At 37.9% G+C, this 15,247-nt stretch overlaps 2 protein-coding genes across 2 annotated transcripts in view; both read left to right on the plus strand.

Moving 5' to 3' along the window:
- Positions 1-15,247, plus strand: part of LOC126753746 (adipokinetic hormone/corazonin-related peptide receptor variant I) — a 28,564-nt gene that overhangs the window by 7,186 nt on the left and 6,131 nt on the right. Inside the window, exons 2-8 of the mRNA XM_050465414.1 lie at positions 3,795-4,105; positions 4,183-4,300; positions 5,734-5,900; positions 5,992-6,091; positions 9,250-9,439; positions 9,543-9,817; positions 9,918-10,142. Of these exons, the coding sequence (XP_050321371.1) occupies positions 3,945-4,105; positions 4,183-4,300; positions 5,734-5,900; positions 5,992-6,091; positions 9,250-9,439; positions 9,543-9,817; positions 9,918-10,142 (1,236 nt within the window). The 5' untranslated portion in view covers positions 3,795-3,944. The remainder of the gene's footprint in view (positions 1-3,794; positions 4,106-4,182; positions 4,301-5,733; positions 5,901-5,991; positions 6,092-9,249; positions 9,440-9,542; positions 9,818-9,917; positions 10,143-15,247) is intronic.
- LOC126752842 (uncharacterized) overlaps positions 14,104-15,247 on the plus strand; it is a 40,489-nt gene continuing 39,345 nt past the window's right edge. The window contains exon 1 of the mRNA XM_050463837.1: positions 14,104-14,525. The gene's annotated coding sequence lies outside the window, so the exon portion shown is untranslated. The remainder of the gene's footprint in view (positions 14,526-15,247) is intronic.

Consider the following 15,247-nt stretch of genomic DNA (forward strand, 5'->3'; position numbering starts at 1 on the left):
ACAACAAATTTCAATTTTTTTGGAATAATTTTTTTGTTAAGAATTATTGATATACATATGTATATATACATATGTACTTTAATTTTTTTAATTGTAAACAAAATTTTATACAATAAAAAATAGTGAATTTTGCTTTATAATTTCATTATAAATTTTTTTTTTGAAATTAAATAATTAAAAAAATGTGAATTTTTTAAGAAAAACTTTTTATTATATATATACACATGTATGTACATATGTAAACATGTATTTGAATAACACAAAATTTTGTTAATAAATATTATAATTTCAAGAAATTAATTTTTAATAAAATATGTATTTTTATTTATTGAAAAATTTTTCAAAATTATTTTTTTCGCACAGGTCACTTACAAGAATTCCAAAATTTCGTTACGTCAAAGTTAGATTCCAATAAACAACTGTTAAAAATATATCTAAGCAGATGTTTAAAAACACGTAGGTGCCTTTGTTCTTATTTTTTTCCAAAAATACGATTTCAAATAAATTCGGTGGGAATAAATGTTTAAAATATATTACCTACTACGCGGTAAAACAAATCAAACGCATGCAGGTTTGCAAATATAAACGTAAATTCATTTAAATACTAATATACATCAAGAAAAACACAATGTATACAAAAGTATGCAGTTTTGTACATAAATACTGGGTTTTCCAATAAGGGTGAAATAATTTCTTAAAAACAAAAAAAAAAACAATAATTGCTAAAGAAATTAAAATATTTTTTATTCAAGTGAAGTACAATCGACACAATTAATTTCTGAATATAACATTATTTAAATGGCCTCCTTGATTTCTTTTTCAGGAACGAATTCGATGCACGTAATTTTCGGGTACTTTTTCTACTAAAGTGTGTCATGAATAGCGCGTTCAACTACGCGATTTGACTTCGAAAGCTTGAAGAGAGTCTGGTTTATTGCTAAAGATCAATGTCTTCTAATAACTCCACAAAAAGTAGTCTAATGGTGTTAAATCACAACTTCTTGGAGGTCATTAAATGTGACAATTATATTGAAATAATTGAATCTTCGAACTTTTCTCGCAATAATTCGTTTCACCGTCTTGTTGAAATCAGCTGTTTTCAAGATCAACTTCGATTCGATCGAGATTATTATTTATCTCTACCGCACTCCATTGATTCTACCGCTGACACCAGTTTCATTTCCAAGGAAGTACAGACCGATGTTTCCACCAGACCAAAAACCAACCCCAAACTGTCAACTTAGATGAATTTAATAGTGGTTCATGAATGATTTGTGGATTTTTTTTTGCGCGAAATCGACAGTTTTACTTATTTACCGCACCACTCAGATGAAAGTAAGGCTCATTGGAAGTGATGATTATTTTAAAAAAATCGTAACCGTTTTCAAATTGTTCCAAGCAAAATCAGTAAATTCACGACGTTTACGGTGGTCCAATGGCTTCAATTCTTGGGTGAGAACAATTTTATACGAATGCAAACACAAATCCTTTCCCAAGACCCGCTTGAGACAACTCAATTTTCTGAGAACCTCTTGGAATCGACAAATTGCGGTCTTCAGCAACGCTTGCCTGAACAGCAGCAGTATTTTCATTACTTCAAGATTGAATAGCACTCGATTTTTTTCAACAATTCGACGAATAGCGAGATTAGGTGAACGATTATTACGACCACAAAGTGGAAAAAGCACACGAAAAGTTGCAATTGGAGAACAATTATTTTGATAATAAAATTGAATAATTTCTAAACGTTGTTCTTGAGTATATCTTTCCATGATGAAATTGTAGACATTACTGAATACAATGAAAAATTAGAGACATTTTTTGTTTTAAGTAGTTTTGCGGGTGAGGGGGTGGAAAATGCCTTCCGCATCATCAGTGCTGTCCTCACAGCAACGGTATGTGCCACTTGCAGGTCACTACAAACCTCCTCTAAGGAACCGCCGCCCACCCTGGTACCACATTAGCATTACTTCACGGTGGCGTTCAATTTTTCTCATTGAGCGATTTACATCTGTGCACATATGTCCATTCAAAGAATGTGTGTTCAGCGTCGTCTTCTGTCGCGTCGTTGTATAGGCATGACGGCTCTTTGACTTTTCTCATTCTGTTGAGGTACTTTTTGAAGTATCCGTGATCGGATAACAGCTGGGTTGTGTAAAAATTGACTTCTCCAAATTTACGGCTTGTCCATAAGTCTAGATCTTTTATTGGCCGTCCCTCTGCCGCGACTTTCATTCTCCCATCTTTGTTGCCATGTTTGGTAGGCTGATGCGATGCGGTGCATCCTAGCCACTACCTTTCCTTTTTAAGCACGTCTGCGCAGATCTCAGCTCCATATAATAGGACGCTGTTTGTTGTCGACATTAAGAATTTCTCGTTTCTTAGCTGGGGCCTCCCATGTTGGCCTTTCCTACGGCGGGCTGGATTTTTACCTAGCAGGTTAGTCTGGGGTCTAGTTTTACGCCTAGGTAGGTTACTACTTTTTTTGTCCTAAGAATATGCCTTGTCATTTGCATACTTATTTTCAGGTATATGTGCTGTTTTGCTAGAAGTAGTATATCTGTATTTTCCATAGTGAGCTGGGGGTTTTGTGAATCGAGCCATGCTTGAGTCCGTATCAAGAAATGATTAAGCTTTCTTCACGATTCTTCACGCTTCTTCTGTGTTTCTTGCTGTAATTACTGTTGCAATGTCGTCCGCGTAGCCAATTAAGTATGATTCGTCTGGCATTTCGACTTTGGTATAGCATCGTAGCAGTTGTTCCACAAGTCTGGACCTAGAATGGATCCTTGTGCTGCTCCGAAAATGACCGCTATCTGCCGTCATCCCCCTCTTGTTTGGTACAGCAGTTTTCTGTTGCTAAGTAGCTCCGCTTCACAGCTCTGAGGTATTCGGGGATTTTAAAGCTTTTTTCGAGAGCGTCGATCATATCCACCCATATAGCGCTGTTGAAGGCGTTTCGGGCATCTAATGTCGCCAGCAACACTATTCTTTTGTACACTGCAATAATGCAATTTATAGCTCCTATAGTGATCTACCGGATCTAAAGCCGTGTTGTCTAGTTTTCCAGCTTCGTTGATAGCCGCTTCGGTCTTGATTTAAGTAGTATTTCACAGAGCGTTCCCGTTGCATCCAGCATGCATAGTGGACGGTATGCTGATGACAAGTTGGGATCTCCTTTTCCCTTACTGATTAGTACCAGCTGTTGCTTTTTCCAGAGTTCAGGGAATATTCCGGCTTCGAGACAGACGTTGTACATATTCAATAGTAATGCCGGTTGCTCTGCAGCTATTTTAATTATACTGTATTTACTGCTGTGGTCCCGTCTGGGCCGGTTGATTTGTTGGCCTTGAGTTGCAGCTTATCGAGGGTAAACTGGGGGATTTGTGGAAATCTTAGAGTTCCCAGAGGTTTTTATTAATATCCTTGAGTAGTTCCTCCCATTTTTTCATTTTAGTTTCATAGAGGGCGTGCTTAAACTGCTTTTTTGCTGCCTTGTTATTATTATTTATTAGTTGATCATGACATACTAAAAATGGTCGAAACGACACTTAGAAATCATATCATCGCTATTGGAAAACCCGGTATAATAACCAACGAAAACAGACACCCACCCAAAGGCCTATGAACTACGAGCATGTATAAGGAACTGCTACATTATAAACTACACAGATGCATATGTATGTATGTATGTGTGTGTCTATTTTTACGTTTGATTAAATTTATAAATATTAAATGGTGGCGGTCTAGTGCTTAATGCTTATTTACATAATTGTACAAATATATATTTGCAGCGTAGCGGTTATAACACATTCCAGCAACTATAGACATACATACATATGTATGTATATATAACATATGCAGCAGGCACATAAACACATACGTACATACATACACAACTAGCAAATATACGCCAATTTATCGAGCAGACAAACTTTGATGCCATGAAAATGCCGCAAACCGAAGATGAGGTTAATGAAAAGATTTACGATCATCGCATCATGCCGGATTGGTCGAATGTGGTCAACGAAACAAATGGCACAATGCACTACTCGAAGGATATGATCTTCAATGATGGGCATCGACTATCCATCACAGTTTACAGGTGAGCGCTGATCAATCAACAATATTGTTAAAGTTGTTGTTGTTATTACTGTGAATATTTTTATTATATTTGTGCAGCATCCTGCTTGTGCTCTCGTCGATCGGCAATTCAACAGTGCTGTATTTGATCGTGAAGCGACGCTGGCACAATCGTACGCGCAGTCCGTCCCGCATTGATATTATGTTGATGCATTTGGTAAATAAAAAAAAAAAAAAACATTTGTAAACATTTCTATATAAACAGGTATATAAAACAACTTTTTAGCAAACATATAACAGCTGATCAAATTTGACTCGGACTTAGCAATTTCAATTGAGTGCGTATTTTTGGTACTTTTTTATGTTCATGGAAGTTTGATCTTCATATATTTTCAATGCATCGATTGAAAATGTTGCAGCAGTGTTTTAGGGAGTCAACTTTGTCACTAATACAAGTATTTGAGTGACAAAAAGTACTTAGTGAAACTCGTGACGTAATCGAAAACTTACATGATGCGAATCGACCTTTATTAAAGACGAAAAAGTTAAAGAAACAGTGATCGTCGTGTTGGTATCAGAGAGACAGCAGAGTACATAACATTTTGGTTAACGTTTTGGTTAATGTTTTGGTTAATCTTTTGGTTAATGTTTTGCTTCATGTTATGCTTAATGTTTTGGGTATGAAGCGTGACATACCTAGACTTGACTAGATGTTTGACAACGTAGCTGAGGGCTCAACATTAATTAAACTCTTTATTACTGATAACGAGACCTGGATTTGTTCATATGATTTCGAAATTGTCGGACAATCTAGCCATAGACGCTCCAAAAATGAGCTGAAACCAAAAAACTCACATCGAACTCGGTCAAAAATGAAGGCGGTGCTCATATTTTCTCGGATTACCATGAAGTGATTCACCATGAGTTCGCTCCATACGGTCAAATGGTCAATAAGGGATACCACATGAAGTGATTCACCATGAACTCGTTCCATACGATCAAACGGTCAATAAGGGATACTACTGGGTCTACCGGAAGCAATTCATCATAAATGACCGGATTTGTGAGCAGAAAATGCAGGTATATTTCATAACCATAATTCGGCTTCACATTCTAGTATGATTGTGATTGACGTTTTAGTCAACACACGAAGCCAACATATTCGCCAGTTCTGGTTTTCTGTGATTTTTTTACCTTTTCGTAATTGCAAAAACTGCTACGGGGAGGCACTGAAGACAATCCCAGCAGGAGCTTAAAAGAGTGTGTCGAAAATTGAACTAATCGTTGTTATCCATGCAATGACTCAAAATTAGCTAACTCTTAAGGTGATAATAAAGATTTTTGTCAGTCCGGGTCAAATTTGATCAGATGATATAAATATTTTATATACAGTTACATATGTCTGAATATATTTTAAAATATTTCTAAATATACACATGCATTTTTATATCCGGCATTTTTCGCCCACTTGCCCGTTATCTCATCAGCTCACTAACTACACTTTGTACTTTCTTATCATGATTCGCCTGTTCCACTGTTCTCACTAACTGACTGACTGCTTGATCTACTGTCTACTTCGCACACTCCGCTTGCAACGCACCGCATCACATTGCATCGCTCCGTATCGCCATTTGCCGTTGGATGTCAAAGGCCATTGCTGATTTGATGGTGACTTTCCTGTTAATGCCGCTGGAGATAGCGTGGGCGTATACGGTGCAATGGCGTTCCACCGATTTCGTCTGTCGCACAATGAGCTTTTTCCGCGTGTTCGGCCTGTATTTGTCGAGTTTTGTGCTAGTCAGCATATCGATAGATCGGTGAGTTTATACAACGCAATTTGCTGTGATTTTCCATTAGTATCATTTTATAGGCATTACCTTATTGGATTTTTTTTTATTTCGTTCACAGATATTATGCCATTTTGAAACCGTTGAAGTTCTCAACAAATCGCGGTCGTATTATGCTGGCAATTGCATGGATCGCGTCGGTGATCTGCAGTACACCGCAGGTGAGGTAGTACTTATTATAATAAAATTAATGTATGGCAAAATATATGCAATACTTTAACAACTATGAATGCAAGAATGAGGAATTAGTTGTCTGAAAATCGAAATTCATCGAATAATCTATGTATTAACAAAGAATATTCCTATAGGCCTTTTAAAAGTATATCAATCATAGAAAAATATTATTTAACATTGACTATTAAGTTATTTATAAGCATTTAGTTTGAAACAATGCAGGGTTTGTCCGGAAAGTAATAGGACTGAGTCGATTAAAAAAAATATTGAACTAATCCTTACAATTCTTTAACAACTTTCAAAATAGGCTTCTTCTGCGTCGATGCATCGCTGCCAGCGCGATTTCCAAGCATTGTCACGGAAGGCATTCTCCGCGATAGCCTTGGGAGGTGCATGCTGCTTGGATCCCCTCTGTCATTTCAAAATGCCTCTTTGTTTCGGAATCATATTCAAAGATCCATGACTCGTCACCTGTGATTACGTTATTCAAAAATTGGGGGTCACTTTCACACATGTTCAAATTTTCTTGACACACTTCCACTCGCCGCAATTTCTGGTCGTCAGTGAGCACGTGGTAGTGAAGTAGTACAGTACAGTCCCTGCGGAAGAAATCAATTAATTGCATTTTGATTTGTACACTAGAAAGTGAAAGAAACAGATGAAATTTAAAATTATGTTAAATGGGAATTAACGCGGTTGTAGTCCGATTTCAGCAATATTCGTACTGTAATATTAGAATGTGAGTAAAATTTCTAGTACCAAATTTGGTTGGAATTGGGTCCGATCGGTTTAGTTGAACCTACCAGTGAGCTTAAGTCCTTCCTCAATTGTTGATTACGCTACAATCAATCTGGCTGCAAGTTCATTAGATATGCTACATAGTTGTAGTCTCACAGATATTATCAACAACCAAACACTTAAAGATGCCATCTCCAAAAAACGGATATGGAATCCGAATCTTATCAACTTGATATAGAAAATAAAACTATGGACTATGAAACTATAATAATGTAATAATTGGAATCTATTGTCACTGAAAACTATGGTACTGTCTTTCAGGTGTCTCCGTGGCTATCTGAAAATTTTAGAAAATGCAAATTTTTTGACTTTAGTGATGGACATCGTCTTTGGTTACTTAGTAAGACAATCTTATTTGATGGTCTTTCTTAATACCAATATTGTGTAATTTTTTGTTATCCTGCTATTGGGGAATCTGGCAATGTTTAAGCCAAGATATCTCAGTAACTATTTTATTTATGCCGCAAAGGATATCCTTATTTAGCCGACTGAAGGCTGGAGAGTCGCAGAGCTAGCGTTTTAACATTTCATTTTTCTTCGCGCATGCTTTGCTTTCTGCCGATTCTATTTTACCAACTTTCTGAAGGTTGTTCTTAGAGGTAAATATCCCGAAAACACTCCAGCTCTGAAAGTACTCGATGCCGTACCCGCCGGGGGAAGCAGAGGAAGACCTCCACTCCGCTGGAAGGACCAGGTGGAGAAGGACCTGGCTATGCTTGGAATATCCAATTGGCGCCACGTAGCGAAAAGAAGAAAAAACGACTGGCGCGCTTTTGTTAACTCGGCTATAATCGCGTAAGCGGTGTCTACGCCAATTAAGAAGAAGAAATATCCTGTTATGACCCCAACAATGGACACTTACTTTCCTTAAGTTAGAAGGCTCATTGCCTGTCCAACATGCTACAAGGGTATTTTTAAAACTTTTAATTTTTCTGGAATCCGCTTTAAGCCTCTAATATCCCTATTAACGGGGTTTCCAATAAGAGCACTCCAAATGTATTTTTAATAAAAAAAAGGTTTGGGATATCAATGAAATTTTTTATTCCTGTGAAAGTACATTTGATGCCATTATGTATGGAGCTCGATTTTTTTTGCATGGCCACCACGGGCACGTTTGCAGAAGTCCAGACGCTGAACCCAATTTTCGGTTTTCAAGCATAAATCGTATGAAGTTTATCAATCGTCGCTGGCTTGTTGGCATAGACCATAGACTTGACGTAGCCCCACAGGAAATAGTCTAACGGCGTCAAAATCGCACGACCGAGGCGGCCAATTGACTGGGCCATTTCGTGAGATAACACGTTCACCAAACTTGGTTTTCAATAAATCGATTGTGACATTCGCTGTGTGACTTGTGGCGCCGTCCTGTGGAACCACATATTGTCCAAGTCCATATAATCCAATTCGGTCAAAAAATATTAGGTTATCTTTGAGCGATAGCGATTCCTATTCACAGTAGCAAGCTGGTCTTGATCATCATGGAAGAAGTACGGCTCAATGACGCCACTGACCCATAAACCGCACCAAACGGTAATTTTTTCGGGATGCAATGGTGACTCATGAAGTATGTGTGGATTACTTCCTGACATATAACGCATATTTTGCTTATTGACAAAGTCATTCAGACAGAAATGAGCCTCATCCCTGAAGATGATTTTTCGATGAAAATCCGGATGGTTTTCAAGTTGTTGCTCAGCCCAATTCATGAACATACCGATTATGGTGGTCAAGCGTTTTTAGTTCTTGCGTCTTTAGGATGTAGGCCAAAATCGCTTGAGAATGACGTGTAAGAGACTGATTTAGGTCTTCTTCAATTGATGCGCTAGCGGCAGCAATATTCTCGACACTACGGGCACTTCTTCGTCGCACTGACACGGGAAAATTTTGTACTGTGCCTGTGGATTCAAATTTTTCCACTAGACGTTTAATTGTGGACTGACAGGACGATTAAGACGATCATAAATTGGACGTAGCGCTCTTAAAGTTGAGGCCACTGATCCTTTCGGTAGTAAATTTTAATATTTTCGTCTCGTTATTGGATCGCATATGTTTCCATGACGAAATGGCAAACCTTAGTGAAGAGAAATGTCAAAATAGCGGATAAAACTATAGAAGTAATAAAGTCAGATACGCGAAACTCGAAACCGTATTTTACAGAGTTCCTAAATGTTATCGCTGTAATAATTGTTCAATAGTTGTTACAGCAGATTTTAGTCTCATCCAGTTGATCCTACTAGACTAAAATAAAGCCTAACCTTTTTATACTACTTTATTATTATAAACCAGACCAAATATTGGAGTATCATACAATATTTATTTAAATCAATCTTTTACTTTTCTTCAACAGGCATTTATATTCCATTTGGAGCAGCATCCCAAAGTGAAGGGCTACTACCAATGCGTTGCATTCCATTCCTTTCCCACCGAACTGCATAAGCTAATCTACCAGATCTCGAATATGTGCGCCATGTATGCCTTCCCATTGGTCACATTCATCTATTGCTATGGCCGCATCTATTTGGAGATCTATCGCAAGAGTAAGCGCATGGTTAAGGGTGATGACAAAAATGGTTAAGCATCTAGCATACCAATAACTAACGCTTGAATACAGATGATAATTGCATAATTACTTGCTTGCAGGTTTCGCCCGCTTCCGACGCTCCAACGATGATGTGCTCGGACGCGCTAAAAAGCGTACGCTAAAAATGACTATAACAATAGTGATCGTATTTGTGATCTGCTGGACGCCATACTATATTATGTGTTTGTGGTTTTGGCTTGATAAGCCTTCTGCAGATAATGTGAATCCGCTGTTGCGTAAAATACTCTTCATATTCGCATGCACGAATTCGTGTATGAATCCGTTGGTGTATGGTGTGTTCAATATACGAGGCAAGACGAATAATAACAATACGGTGGGTGTGGTTTTCAAACAAAAATATATATTTTTTAAAATATATAAATTAATTATTTCTATTTTCTTATTTTCTTTCTATTATCTTCTCATCTCTGCAGTCTGTTCATAATCGGCACACATCGCTCTCCAGTGGCGGTCGCATGGCCATGAAAGAACGTAACGGCAGTGCACATACCGTTGTCACATTACCAGCGGTGATCAATGGCAGCAATGGTGACACCAGCAATGTCACACAAAGCACCACACTCTCAAATGATATATTCACCATATCGAAAATCGCAGAAGATATTGAAAAAGAGAAGCCGCCAAAGATTATAATAAAGGTATGTCTTTTTATTCAATATTTCAGTAAATTTTCTAAAATAATTAATTCTCAATTAAATTTTAATTACAGTGACTCCATTGAATTGGCGCATATGCCGAAGTCGCAATGAACTTTGAATGCATTTAAGTGATATCGAAGGGAAACATCGCGCGCTTGGCTAAATCCACGTAAAATGGGGAAATTTTTACTCGCACATATCTTCATAAATACAATACATACATATGCATGTATGCACCACATATGTGTGCATACAATTAAGTTATTTTGTACCTTCAATATAAAAACATAAGGAATTTTTAATCGAAGCTGTCTGTCGCCCGTTAGATCACACATACAAGTAGCATTTGAGTATGTGTCTGCATATATTGCGGAGGGTCTCTTTTATATTGCCCGCTGATTATACTTTTGCTCAAACTTAATTATATTGTATGCTAGTTGTGGGTTAAGTAAATTATATACACACCTATCCGTTATGGTTGGATATGCTGAAGATGCCTACTGAGTTATGCTAATTATCTAGTGTTAAGACGTATGTTTGCATGTGTTTTTGTAATAGTAGCTGTTTTGCTGGCGTTTGTAGTAGTTTAAGCTTGAACTTAATTTAATTTATTCATAATAAATTTTGGAAAAAATATACAACAAAAAAAAATAATGATATTAAGTTATTTCCAATCAAATTGAAATGAAGTTTATAATTTCTTAGTTAATTTTTTTCCAATTGGTTAACAGCATTTATCCTGAGGGCCTGTAACTGGTATTACATATGTACATATAATTACATATAATGTATGTTGTTAGCATATACTTATGTAATTAGGTATATAAATGACACAATAATATTATACTATTGCGGACAAAAAATTTAAAGACTTTTTAATTTAAACCCATTCCTCGTTAGTGGTTTGTACTTGTATGACTGTTAGTGACATCTGCACCAAATGTCACATCAAGAGAACCATTAGTGTTTAATATACGCTTATCTTTCTAAAGTACATAAAAGTGCATTCGACAATTTTTACGAAGTTTGAAATTATTAAACAAAGAAGTTCCATTAAATTTTGTGTTCGGAATCTAATTTCTGGTGCCAAAACATTCAGATTGAAACAAAAACAAAAATTAACTTCGGCTGCACCGAAGCTAATATACCCTTCACAGGTGCATTTCTTTTAGTAACTAAGTGTTCAGTTTGTATGGTAGCTATATGCTATAGTTAACCGATCCGATCAATTTCTTCGGAGATTACATTGTTGCCTTAGAAAAGAATCTATACCAAATTTGGTGAAGATACATTGTCAAATGTGAAAGTTTTCCATACAAGAACTTGATTCCGATCGTTCAGTTTGTATGGCAGCTATATGTTATAGTGGTCCGATATCGGCAGTTCCGACAAATGAGCGAAAATGACGTTGGCAAAATTTCAAAACGATATCTTAAAAACTGAGGGACTAGTTCGTATATACGCAGACAGACGGACAGACGGACGTGACTAAATCGACTCTGCTCAACAACTGATCATTTATATATATACTTTAAGGGTCTCCGACGTTTTCTTCTATGTTACAAACTTCGTGACAAACTTAATTGGTACTTGAGTGATAACTGTTTGTCCCGAACAAGTGTTCTTGATTGATACAAGTTATTTAAAGAGGTCGAGAACGCCTTGACAACAAACCACGTCCAGGACGGCCACCAACATCAACTGAAGCTGAATACGTCTATGAAATAAAGGAATTGGTCCTTGAGAATTGGCGATTAAGAGTCAGAGATTATACAGGTATCGTTGGAATATCGGAGGGATCAGTGAAAACCATTTTGAAATATCATTTGGTCTTAAGAAAAGTGTAAGCACGATGGGTTCCAAAATCTCTCAACTTTTTTTGGCAAACAGCGTCGCGTTAACGTCTGTGAAACAATACTCTCCGACTACCAGGAAACGTATTATTACCGGAGATGAATCTTGCTTACGACCCGGAAACAGACGATCTTTCGGCCGAATATTGTGGCAAAGGTGACGATTATTGAAGTGTGTTGTACTCCGAACTCCTGCTGACTGGCCAAACTGTAACAAGGAATACTTTTTGAGTGTTAGAAGCCGGAACTATGGGCCGACAATTCTTGATTTTTACACCACAATAATGCATCGTCGTAAACTGCATTGATTCTTCGTTAGTTTTTCGTTAAAAATCCAACCTATATCGTGCCGCAATCGCCGTATTCGCCTAATTTAGCTCCGCGTAACTTGTGGGTATTCAGCAAATTCAAACGACCAATTCGAGAAGAAGCTATTTTTCAACGGTAGACCACTTTGTAGAGCTTAGCTTTATAGCTACAATAACATAGGCATAAGGCAATCTTTTAAGTTGCCGAACCACAGCAGTATATTTCAAACTGCTGTTTTTGTTATTGCGAAAGCAGTGGAACTGACCTCTAATATACCTGCAGGCAATTCCAAAGTCAACATCTACGAAGACAGCCAAGCAACAATTAAGTCAGTAACCTCGTATCGGACATTGACCAGAAGTGTCTTGGGTAGCAATGTTGCAAGGCTTCACTTTTACTGGGTGCCAGACTAGAAAGGCATCGATGGCTATGAAATAGTAAACGAGATTGCAAAGAATAGTGTACGGCTAACAATCAAAAAACGCGGTCAACATTGGGAAACACATGCACTGTCTATACGACGATCTCGACAGAAGCATGGAGAAGAAAATCAAAACCTGATGGAACGAGCTACCTGAGAGCTAAACTGAAAAAGTCATGAGCAAAACGGTAGATCGGAAGTACACAAAATTCCTATGGCACTCGATAAAAGAGACTGTACGAACGTGATGGGAATACTAACTGGTCCCTGTCTGGTGGCGATACGCGCTCGCAAGATGGGCCTGATGGATCGGGAAGACTGCAGGAAATGTCTAGAGCAGGGCTCCAGGGAAACAATGGAGTCTCTTGTGTACTTGACCCGCATTGACAAGACTACGCTTTAAGCATCTGCGGTTCTCGTAGTATGATATACTAGAGGAGGTATCGACAATGAGACCGTAGAGTCTGTTAAAATTCTCACCAAGCGCGAGCATCCTAAACGATGACTACTTGGACTTAGCAAGTGAACTCCATCTGGTATCGCTAAGGACCAAACTGGTCTATGTGTGGCTTATTGGCCCACCAGATTAACCTAACCTAATCTATAGATCATAAAAGTACGACCGATATTTAGAATGCGTTTGAAGAAGAAGTTCACCGTTCTATGGTATTTGAATTTGTTTAAGCGCAAAGAACCTGGAGGTATTGTCAATTCTGAAACATTCCCAGAAACTGCAACATCATACACCAAAATTCAGACAAAGTTGCAGTAAGTGAGTGCCTTCCATCAGTACAATAGAAAGCGAAATAATTTGGTACGAATCAAAGCTAGTATTTTAAAGCAAATCCCAATGTGAATAGTGGCGCTTGAAAGTGATACAAACATATCATAAATATTTCGAAGTGCATGCCATTTGTGCTGCCATCTAATAGCGCATGCAACAAAATCGTAAGCAACCGTAAGCAGCAAAACACTTCTACGTGGGCGTTATACCACGAGTATTACTAGCAGCAACTCACTTTCCGCTGGTTTTGTATTGCCGTTGCTGCCGCTGCCACTGCTGTTGAGGTGATCGTGTTGCTTGCCACCACTCACAGCAGCAGCAACAATGCGCCAGTGATACGTTTCGCTCGATTTAAATTACCAACGATGCGGCGTTGCGAACAAGCGAGCGATGCCGAGCACTCACTTAGCCACTCAGCAGGTAATGCCATGAGTAGGCAAGTCAGAGCACACAAGCGTACAAACCAACAATATTTTTACGTGTATCTAGCGTGGGCAAGAGCATGCTTATTGGCCTGGCTAACTTCTCTTTGCGCTGACTTGGTTGGCTGCAGATCGTACGGCAGTAAAATTAAGAACTTTGTTGCCTCTTAGCGATCTACAGCTCAACCAGTCCACGTTGATACGTTGACCGCAACGGTTTGTCTTTACGCTTACTACGAGTACATGTACGAGATTACGAGTAAATCGAAAAGGAATTAATTCTAAGTGGTATTCTTAACGAGTGATCGCGTGTTGCCTACATGTGTGTGTATGTGTTCAAGGTGAAGGACCAATCAAAATAAACGAAAGTGCGAATGTCATTAAAATCGCTTTGAAGTGTTGATTGTTTCGATTTCGGCGAAAAGTGTCTATCCGGTGAAAAGGTGGCGCTCATTGCAGATCGGTGGAAAGATATAAAATTGCCATTAGAGAAAACGTTTATGTGTTCACAGTGAAGATTTATTGTTAAACAAATAAATATTTATTTGAAGCACATCAATAATTGTGGAGCGTTTTTGCTAAAATCTGCAAAGGGTGAGGAAGCTTTACAGTAATAATATAGCTAAGAAGTATTTATAATAGTAAATGGAGGACAGTGAAGTGGGTGTGTTTACTAATTATACACTGGTAAAAGTCGGCGGTCTCCTTTGTACGCTACTGGTCTGTCTGGGTTTTGGACTATGGATTTAAATCCTCCTTGATATATAAATCTCAAAATATTTATGTAGCCTGGAAGAAGTCGGAGGTCTCTTTACATGAAACAGGTATTTGGGAGTTTTGGACTATAGACTAAAATGCTCCTTGATATGTAAATCTCAATATAGCCTGAAATAAGTCGGAGTTCTCCTTTATATGAAACTGATATCTGAGAGTTTTGAACTATTGATTTAAATGCTCCTTGATACATAAATTTAAATCCTCTAAATTCATTTCGTTTTGTTGACTACCCCTTAACGGTACTTTTTATCTGTTTGACTAACTCTAGACCTATAAAAGATAATCTATTCATATTAAACGGGTTTCTTTCGTCCGAGACTGTTGTTTCCTTTTCATTGAGCCCCCACAACTCTGGGTTGAGATGGTTCGCCTTCTCACTTTAGCTCACCTTCAAACGGATGTTCTTGGTCTAGGACCGGAAGCCGTGAGCTGCTAGAGTCATATGTAAAAGAATCGTTTCTGGCCACTACCAAGTGAATGGCAATCAGAGAACTTTCCTCACTTGCGTTAACTTCTACACATGACTCCAACCTCCTATT

This window comes from Bactrocera neohumeralis, chromosome 3 (genome assembly GCF_024586455.1).
Source record: "Bactrocera neohumeralis isolate Rockhampton chromosome 3, APGP_CSIRO_Bneo_wtdbg2-racon-allhic-juicebox.fasta_v2, whole genome shotgun sequence".
Taxonomy (NCBI): Eukaryota; Metazoa; Arthropoda; class Insecta; order Diptera; family Tephritidae; genus Bactrocera; species Bactrocera neohumeralis.